The sequence below is a fragment of the Plectropomus leopardus genome, chromosome 9 (assembly GCF_026936395.1).
Source record: "Plectropomus leopardus strain MGB_pleo_1.0 chromosome 9, ASM2693639v1, whole genome shotgun sequence".
In the NCBI taxonomy this organism is placed as follows: domain Eukaryota; kingdom Metazoa; phylum Chordata; class Actinopteri; order Perciformes; family Serranidae; genus Plectropomus; species Plectropomus leopardus.
This window is the reverse complement of record NC_142184.1, coordinates 13,633,579-13,643,799: the sequence shown is the minus strand read 5'-3', so window position 1 is coordinate 13,643,799 and position 10,221 is coordinate 13,633,579. Positions and strand designations below refer to the sequence as shown.

At 39.9% G+C, this 10,221-nt stretch overlaps 1 protein-coding gene across 2 annotated transcripts in view; it reads right to left on the bottom strand.

Annotated features, from left to right (window-relative positions):
* Positions 1 to 1,735: 1,735 nt before the first annotated feature.
* Positions 1,736 to 10,221, bottom strand: part of fgd (faciogenital dysplasia) — a 71,284-nt gene continuing 62,798 nt past the window's right edge. For both annotated transcript variants that reach the window (XM_042491545.2, XM_088082014.1), the window contains exons 14-19: positions 9,539 to 9,643; positions 9,010 to 9,063; positions 7,693 to 7,794; positions 7,399 to 7,527; positions 6,315 to 6,455; positions 1,736 to 3,297 (exon numbers count right to left, since the gene is read on the bottom strand). In XM_042491545.2, coding sequence (XP_042347479.1) covers positions 3,052 to 3,297; positions 6,315 to 6,455; positions 7,399 to 7,527; positions 7,693 to 7,794; positions 9,010 to 9,063; positions 9,539 to 9,643 — 777 coding nt within the window. In that variant the 3' untranslated portion in view covers positions 1,736 to 3,051. The remainder of the gene's footprint in view (positions 3,298 to 6,314; positions 6,456 to 7,398; positions 7,528 to 7,692; positions 7,795 to 9,009; positions 9,064 to 9,538; positions 9,644 to 10,221) is intronic.

Sequence of the window (10,221 nt, the reverse complement as noted above, 5' to 3'; positions counted from 1 at the left end):
AAGCTTAGTTGATTCATATTGTTTTAAACAGCACATTTCTTACTATGAAACTAATCACAAGCAGCAGACATACAGCTGCACTGTAAAATCTGATAGTTTGATTTTACTTAAAAAAAACTAGGAAAACCATGACCTTGGAAATGTAAGTAAATATAGCCCACCTATTAGTCTTAATTTATATTGACTATAACTAATTGTGAGGTCTACTTAAATTCAGTTATATTTACTCAAATGTAGTCATGTTTACCTAATTTTGTGAAATCATTGCAACTTAAAAATGACAAGTTTAACTGAATCATTCTTTCTATTTTTTAGCAATTACAGTACAGCAAGTTTAGTGAGCTATTTATCTGTATTCTCATACTTTTATTTTATTATTAATTAGTATTTTTTTTAAAACATGTTAAGTAAACAAACCTTGTAGATCTCCTAACTTCATCATTGGAAAAGTCCACTTTGTGATGATCATGATAAGTCAGACTAACTTGGTTTACTGAAGTTGCAAACACTTAGATAGAACAGGGTTGTCATTTTTAAATTGCAGCAACTTCTCAAAGTAAGTAGGTCTATATGGAGCTAGATTTTAAGTAAAGCTAACAAGTAGATATAACGTAAACATCAATTAAGATGAATACTTAAACTTACTTTCTTTTTCAAGGCAATCCAAGATTCCAAGATTATTTTAAGTAAGATCAACATGTCAGATTTTACAGTGTGTTGTTCTCTGGAAACATTATCTTCTCATTCAGATTGAAACAATAATGAGATGACCATAAAGTGCTCTGCCTGCTTTGCTTTCCATGTTGAGAAGCTTGTTATGAGTCATCACAGTTCAGGGAGTTTCAGTGCAGCTCTCATGTTCTCATGGTGACAGCTCAGCTGCTGCACACAACAGGCAATGTGTTTTTAAGGGAAAAAGTTGCTGTGTTATCGACCTCATGTCTATGCAGACTTTTGTTCTCATGGTTGCTATAGATATTGTTTAGCAGTTTGAATCCATATCAAAGGACTCACAAAACACACACTCACACGCCAGCAAGAAAACTGAGCCAAAGCAACTGCAGCTGACAAGAGTTGAGCATGAAAAACAGTAAACAGGGAGGTGGAAAGGCCCAAATTTATACTGAAAAAACTATTTTTCATCCATTTTTCATTATTCATGCTCGCAGCATGGCTCTAGGGAAAGAATTGTCTGTCTGCTTGTTGGTCCACTACTTTGGTCCACACTGAAATATTTTAGGAACTATTGGATTAAGGCAATATATATCTATATTATATTGATATTGTGATCGGTGACTAGATATTGTTGTTTTTTTGGTATGGCCTTCTACTATTACAGAGCAAATTTCAAAGAGAGACTAATAGAATATACTTGATATGGAAGTGAATTGAAAAAGAGAAGTGAATGTGAACTAAAACTACAGTATGGTAACCCTAGATGACACGTACTGCTATACATGCGCACTGAAATTCATTTGCAGAAATACAGTAACGCCACATGGTCATTAATCCTCTTATATCCCATCAGCATATTTAGTCAAATATCTGCTGGCGTTATTTCATATGCTGTTTTGTGTGGGATATCAATACAAGATCAGTTGCTAGAGTGAATGAACATCAGTTCATGCCTGTCTGAGATTAATTTTCCCTCCCTGTTGAAGAAAGAACAGCTGCAGTGTGTGCGTTTCACAAAACAACAAACATATTTGAAGACAGAAACTCAACACACGCAAGATCTTGTTGGACAGCGTGGTACTGAATGAATCACAATGTCTGTTTATTGATGATATGCTCGACTGCTTTTCCACTGTGCACAATCCATGTTTAAAAACACTGCTGCTCACTTACAGTACGACAAGAATGAATTCTGGAGCATAAAAAGAGGGACAGGGGGCAAGATTTCAGAGCACGGTACATAAATATGAGTGAGTTTACATGCACAAAGAGATCCAATGACAAGTTTTTTTTTGCTACTTTTGCTTAAAGGCTGGTGGCTGATACAGGAGCAGGGTACGAGGGGCAAGGCAGAACAGTTTTACAGTACAGTACTTGGTTTCCATCACATCACCAAAGGGAGAGAAGCAGGCAGACGGTTGCTATGCAAGGAGAGAAGTATATGGAAATGATTTATTAGGTACAAGTAGAGATATTGAGGGACTGAACCTGCAGCACGACGTCAGAATCGAGGCCACTTGATCTCATTCTGGCTGTGTACTCGCATCTGCATGAGTCATAATCATGACAGAGTGGAAATGAGGTGGATAAGATTAGAGAGTCCAAAGACAATGACAGGAGGGAGCTGCTACCTTTATAGATGAGAAAAGTGTTAAAGAGAGGGTCTGTAAGATGGAAGCGGACAGTGGGAGCATCAGGTGGCCAGCCACAAGCGTACACATCTGTGTCTTAAGTTAAAATGTCTTATTTTTTTCTTTGTTTCCTTACATCGCACTATAGTATACATACTGTACAATACCCACTGAACTGCCACTGTGTCCCCACCAGGAGTGAAGAGAACAGAGAGGTGGTGCAGGTTTCTTACACTAACATTCAATACTTAAACACAGGAGGGAACTCGCACTCAAACACACACCCACACACACACACACACACACATACATACTTTCACACATATGGAAAGACAGACACATAAGATTTAATGCTTCACAACACAGCCGCGTAATGTACAAGAAACTTCATCTTTTAAAAAAACAGAAATCATACAGGAACCTTCAGCTATATTACAAATAAAACATCTCAGGCGTTTTGAAAACACTAAAATATCTGAACCACACACACATACAGTGGCGTTGGTGGCTTGATAGTATAATCCTCGTTTTTCTGTGAGACAGGAGGATACAGAGAGAAGGAGCTGTGTGGTCATGAGGAAAAGATTGAAGTGGCATAGGAAGGATTGAGTGGTCCTTTTAAAAGGGGAAAAAAACAAAACAAAAAAACAAAAAGTGCCAAGGTAAAGTGAATTCAAGTAATGTGTGCTCTATACACAGGAGAAGGAGGGAGGAGGGACTGAGTCCTGCGGCTCCGACATGACCACTACTGGCTCTTCCTGTGTTCAGTCAGGCTCGTCGATGCATCTGCGGGCATTTCTCCGCGGGCAGCTTTGGACAGGACGTCCACCCACTTGGCCTGAAGTTCTGCATCTTGGGCACTTAAGAGCAAAGTTTGCTGGTTGTGACTGAGCCGGAGCGAGTGTTTGATCTCCGACTTCTCGCCTCCTGACGGTGGTATGATGCTCACTTCAAACCCAGGGAGAGGCACCGCCCTCGCCCCCTTGGAGTCCTGCAGAAATCAGTGAAAAAATGAATAAATAAACGAATAAATGAATAAATAAATAAATAAAACAAGTCTGGTGACGTGTGTAACATTTTGGGTGGGGGTGGTAAGTTTCATTTTGGAGTGAGGATTTCAGATTGGAACTGGCTAAAACTTCTTGCAACTTGAATTCCTTCTGTGTTAATTGCTCAAAAGGTTTATCATTGGGAGCCAGATTATCTGCATAGGTCTCTTCCTCACCAAAACAAATGGACCAGGTGATTTAAACACCTAAAAACACAAAATAAAGCTGTTTAAAGTTACACATCAGTGTACATCTAACGCTGTTTGGCATGTCACTGCTGGTGGATCATCCATTAAATTGTAATATTTGTTCACCTTTTTTTCTGATTACTCAAGATCCAGATTTCCACTGGAAGCCAAAACAGCCAGAGTTCTCTTCCTCTCTATAACAAATGCACCCCGTGATTGAAACCACCAAAAACACTGAATAATGCATTTCTAGTGCTGTTTGGCATGTTGCTGCGAGCGGCCCATCCACCACATTGTGTGCTCACCCCTTTTTTCCTGATAAGTTATTGTGTGCTCACCTTTTGCTGATCCAGATGTTCAAGAGATTGTAATCAAGACCCGAATTATCCGTAGAGGTCTCTAAAATAAATTGACCCGGTGATTTAAACCGGTAAAAGCACTGAATAAAGTAGTTTCACTTTACAAATCAGTGTTTCTCAGACACTGTTTGGCATGTTGTTGTGGGCGGCTCGTCCAACACATGCTTATGTGCGGTCATTTATTTTCTCCGATAACTTAAGATCCAGGCATTGGGAAGGTTTTCATCAGAAACTGAATTATCTGCAGAGGTCTCTTCCTCTCCAAAACAAACTGACCCAGTGATTTAAACCGGTAAAGACACTCAATAAAGCAATTTCGTGTTACAAATCAGTGTAACTCTGGCGCTGCTCATTACAGATGGGCTTGTGTTTGGTTTGTCAGTGCTGGGCTACCATAGAAAGATGGCTGTGCAACATAGTGGACTCTGTGGACAAGGAACTGCTTCTTTATAGACATAAACAGCTCATTCTAAGGTAATGGAAACATGACAATTCCTCTTTTCAGGTGATTTAACACTAAAGAAAACATACATACATTACATTATATTCAATTTCTGCCAATATCTCGCCCTAAATTCTACACACTGGACCTTTAAAATTATGTTTCTGTTGAGTCAAGAGGAAAAAATACAGTAAGTCACAGCTTGTCTCTTCAGTTGCAGGAGAATATATTCCACCAGGCATATATAGTAAACCCTCTTCTTTCCCTTCCCCCTCTTTCTTTCTGTATAATCAGGAAACGCTCGTCCAACTCCCATTAATCCTAATCTTTGGAATGGCAGCTTTCTGCGGTGGGATTGGGATATTAGTCTTGGAAATGAAACCGGGGGAGGCTTTAACAGGCCGACTTCCCCTCTGGGTCATCCGCCATGAATGACAGAATGATAGTCTTTAGTGTAGTCCCAAACATGATTGCTTTGGCAATCTTTTCATTTAGAGCAGCCATGTAAACCACTTCTGAGATGCATCTCCTTGAGATGTCCAGAGAAGATTTACTGCTACGTACAGACAGAGCCAAGATTTCAAGGAACTACGTTAAATCCAAAGTGTTGCTACATCTGGTCAATGCAAACATGTCACAGTGGAGCAGCTTCACCGATAGCAGCAGCAGCTATACCTGAGGTCAGATTCAGGACAACCAAATCCTCCTGGCCCAAATCTACAGAGTACAGACAGTGTACAGACAACCTGGCACAGGCAGGATTGGATAGATCTGACTTACACATGCTCACTGATGTGCCCGAGTGCTACTCTGTACATATGTCCTGATTCACAAGGAGGAAGTAGGCAGGACGTATAGAGAGGCCAGACGGGTGCAGGAGGGTCAGAGGATATACAAGAGATGATGGAGGCACACTGTTTATGTGGCCATGTGGAGGAACCTGTATGCAGAGTTATTTTCAATAATAAAACTGTGACAAAACTGTCAACATTTCTCTGTGACTATGAGACACTGACAAGCTAAAATAGATCTTTTATTCAGAAAAAGGGCAAAATATGCATTTTGTTTTTGTTGAAGAGAGATGACTAAAAGGTTAGTAGTAGGCTATTAGACATTCAAATTGCATATAATTAACCTCCAATTATGAGTCTAGTTTGTCAAAATATAAAATTGTCATTAGTTGAATTGGTTGCGGGATGTGTGCAAATTTCCGCCATACACACGATGTCCAAACCAGACAGCAAGTTAATGACAACATTATAACCTCAAAGCAAAAAGGGTTTGATCAGAATAAAAGAAAGGAAAGGGACAAAAGAAAACACATGCACGGTAGTCACAGGAGAAACACTGTGACTACATGTTTGGTGTGAAGAGTATAACCAACCTTAAAAGATGCTTAAAGATGCACCACCTTGCTGTTTATGCCATGCTAAATTAGCTAACCGTAATGTAAACAATAATAATTTGCTAAGTCAATGTGACTGCCACCACTTGTCACCTTGATTCCAATTTCGAACAGTCTAACTGAATTAAAAAGAGAAAACATTTTGAAAATAAGTAATAACTAAAAGCTGATAAAATGTAATGAATTTCTCTTACGACTGAAATACTCTGAGTTGTCGTTGACTAAAACTGGAATAAAACCATAAATGATAAAGATGACTAAAACTAATACAAATTTTCATTTTAATACTAACCACATATCTAAAATACTTGCCCAAATTAAAACAGCTTGTGTGTAATATTTATTGTCCTTTATTTGTATAATGCTTTACCTAACAGAGGAACCACATGTAAATGATGACTATTGTGAAAAAATAAAGAAAAGGTAGGGTATAAATATTGAAAACATATAAATACTGAATCTGCTAAAAAGGTGGAATGTTTGATAACAGCTGGATCATTATCTGATCTCCAGATGTGTGTGTGTGTGTGTGTGTGTGTGTGTGTGTGTGTGTGTGAACTCGTACCTGTCCACTGCTCTGCAAGTACAGCACCAGCGGCTCAGCCTTGGTGACAGCCACCCACATTTTGGACCAGCTCTTCCCTTTCTCCTGCACCTGAAGGTGGCCACACAGTAGGCAGTTCTCCCCTGTTAAAGATGTCTGTCTCTGAAAAGATACAAAAATATATAAGAATACACAAAAAAAGACCACTCACTGTTATATAATGTATAAAATACCATGGAACCCTGTTTTGCAAGGTGCTACAGAATAAAGTTTATTATGATTATTACTGATATGAGTAAAGTTATAACTGAAATCCATCTGGATCATATTCTGGGGATTTGAGCTTGATGAGCAACTGACAGTGCAGATCTTTCGCTGTTCACCATTACATAATGACAATGTAGGGCACAGTGAGATTTGTACATGGACAGGTGTTCAAGCTCCTGCTGCCCCTTGTCTAATCCTTGTATGGCCTAGAGCTCCCCCATGTGGTGACTAATCATACTGCAAGAACTTTTTTTTGGCATTTTGTCACTGGGAAAACGGCCTCAATGACAATGTAAACAATATATGAATTGTTAGTATGCTTGTCAGCTTTTTTGTATAACCAGAGTCGACTATACCTCTGTCCACAACAACCCAGACAGACATACAGACACCCAAAGCATCCAGACTGTGGAGTCAGCGGAGACGACTGGTCCTTGTTAAGCTGAGATCTTATTATGATATTAGTCAGCAGAGAGGGATTAGTTGATCTTTCAGTGTGAATCATTCATAAATGCACATGTACTGCATGTGCACAATGTGTTTTATGTGTGTGTGTGCAGTGATTTCAGACAACACAGTGACTTCAGTGTTCAACAGAAAGTGTGCACTGGACTCAGTGAGTAAACGACTGTGCTTCTTTCTCTCTTTTTGTTGCCAGCAGTGCAGTCTGGCTGCTGAACCCTGGTTGACACTGACTGCTGGCATACTGGGAGACATGGATCTCACTGGACTGGCATGAATTGAGGCAGAAAAACAAATCATTATGCACATGCTGTTAAATGTTTCTGTGTGTGTGTGTGTGTCGTTATTTTTGTTAGTCTCCGAGTGTCTGTCTCACCTCGGGCGCAGCTTTCCTTTTCTGTTCACCAACACCTAGAGTCTCCAGGCTGAGGCTGGCTTCGAAACACTCTGGGCACACTCGGCTCGTTTTGTTGTCCAAGGTCTTTGAACACTTTGCACAGATGGCCTGCAGAAGGACAGAGAGAGAAAGAGAGATGGCGTTGAGAAGCCGCTCAGTTGTAAACAGTTAACTGTCCGAAAGAAATGTTTCACTTGTTCCCGACTTCTCTCTCTCCATCCTCTCATTTCTATCAAACAATGTCTACATTGCTCTTGTTCCATCTGTGCTCACCGCTCCACAGGACTTGCAGTGGTGTTTGCGCTTGGTGAAATTGAAGCTCTCGTTGCAGCCTTTACACGTTTGCTTCTCTTTCTCTTTTTTCCTGGAACTCTTCTGAAAAACATTAAAAAAAACAAAGGAGTCATGTGTCAAGGTCTTCGGTCTGTTCACTTTCAGCACAACTAAAGGAATGTCTGACAGCTCGTTCTGCTTCATTCTTTGTTTGTCTGCTGCATGTCTTCCATTTCTCCTTTCTATTAACAGAGACACAGACAGACTGACACCCACAGAGACACACTGTCCCTCCGTTAAAGACAATGGAGGCCAGATGGATGCAGTTTTGCCAGATTAGAAATGTTAAACTATCATACCAGGGGCTCAAAATTATTGTGTTTTGAGAAAAAATATTGTATACCAGTCACAATCACAAGAATGAATAGGTTAAATATATAACTTTGGTAAAAAAAAAAAAGTATTTAAATGACTTTTTGACACATTTACAAATCTATGCTAACCCACTGCCTTCGAGAGAAGCTATTGCTTAATCTACAAGTGGGAGAAATGGGGAGACAATAGGGGCCCATAGATAATTACTGGCCTGGAGTAACCTGCTCTGCTTAAGGGTACCAAATATTCCCAGACATAGTCCTTATAGAGATGTGTAATCTAATAACTAGTAATCTAGCGATGTAACAAAGTAATAATACATCATTACTGTACCTGAGTATTTTTTGAGAGAATCTGTACTTTCCTTTAGTTTTCATATTTCTGTCAACTTTTACTCCACTACATTTCCTTAAATGTATACTTTTACTCCACTACATTTCCCCTAAACATCTTAGTTTCTTACTACATAGTAGAGAAGGATGGAAAAAGGAAGGGATATATATAAGAATGAGGGAGTGGGAAGAAAGGAAGAACTGGATTTTGTTCTTTACACCCTGTAGGTTGTGAAAAAGACTTTTGTTTCTTCAAATGTAATGTACCCAAGGTAGTGTACATGTTACAAATAAATAAACTTCACAATTCTTAAAATTCTGACTGCTTGCTTTTATTAACAGCATTTACTTGTAGTTTTGCATTTACTTGTAATTTAATATCATGAAATTACTTTTAATATGTAAGCACAGTAAATAAGTGATATTAAGTGATATTCTCATAGGTTACTTTAGCTTCTACTGAATTCATTTAAGACCTCTTTACATTTACTCATTTACTTTACTTCATCCACTACTGGATAACCTCGCCATATCAATACTCCTTAAAGTGTCACCAGTATGCCAGGTGATGAAAATTGTTTAATATACTGTAAATATTATAGTGTCTTACCCTTTCATGCAGTCTTTCACTGTCTGAGTCAATGGATGTGTTGCACCAGGGACCCTGAGGAGAGGTAAAACACATGTTGAGCACCAGCAGCTCCTGTCTGAAGTCAGATATCTCTACCACTAGGTGTCAGTCTGATCCTTCTGGACTCCTCTGACTCGTGTCAAGTTACGTTTGGCCAGCGTCCAGCTCCAGCCGGCCCAAAGTGGGTCAAAGCAGATCCATAAGAGTTTTGTATACACTTTGACTTGGGCTTTCCCTATTAGGTCATGAGAGAGTTCTGCGAGACGAGACTCACAGACGCTACGTGTGCAACTGTCAGTGATGGAAAGAAAGAGCCTCTTTATGTATGTGTTTTGTGTGCATGATAGTAGCATGTCCATAGATGGGAGAGCTGCTCAGGCGGACAAAGACCAGACTATGACGAGCTTGTTTGGTGTACCGCAAGCCTCCCCTGATTCATTGCACAGGATGAGCCACTAATTGACTGATCAATGAGGTGATTGATTATGGGTGGGTGAGTGAGACTGACCGGTGACTCAGGAGGGTGGTCATCTTCTCGGGAGAAGGAGCTGTTGAAAGCTTTATTGAATGTTTCGCTGTTTTGTTTGTGCCGTTCAATCGTGGCCAGGATCACCTGAGAGTCAGAAGAGATTTAGGAAGAGGGAGAAAAAAAAAGAGAAGGATTACTGATGAGACACATCCCTATTTGAATGCATTTATCCTTTTTGTGCTTGTCCTGAGACAAGGGTCAAACTAAATATGCGAAACTGCACAATGACAGCATGATGAAATGGATTAGAGTGACTAAAGTGAAATAGGGAAGATGAAGGGAGACAGAAAGCCAACTTTCCTTTCCCTGCCTGATTGGGGAACAAAGACAGTGTGTGTGGCTTGCTGTCAGGCCTGACCACGCAACAAATGAATGACAACAGCATGACATCACAGCTCCAAAGCATCATGGTCCTACAGCTAAAGCCTAACAGACAGCAGAGTCCAGACAACTGCCTGGCTACCACTGCGTACATTTCTTCTCTCTCCAAAATCTTTCTAAGTGTCATTACACTACTATTTTCTGAATGCTCCGTCTGTTCATTTCACCCTCTCTTTCACACACACATACACACACACACACACACACTAAAAACACACGTTAAACCTCCCAAACCTCCTCTGTACTACGTCCGCCCCCCTCTTGTAGCCTGCAAAATGTTT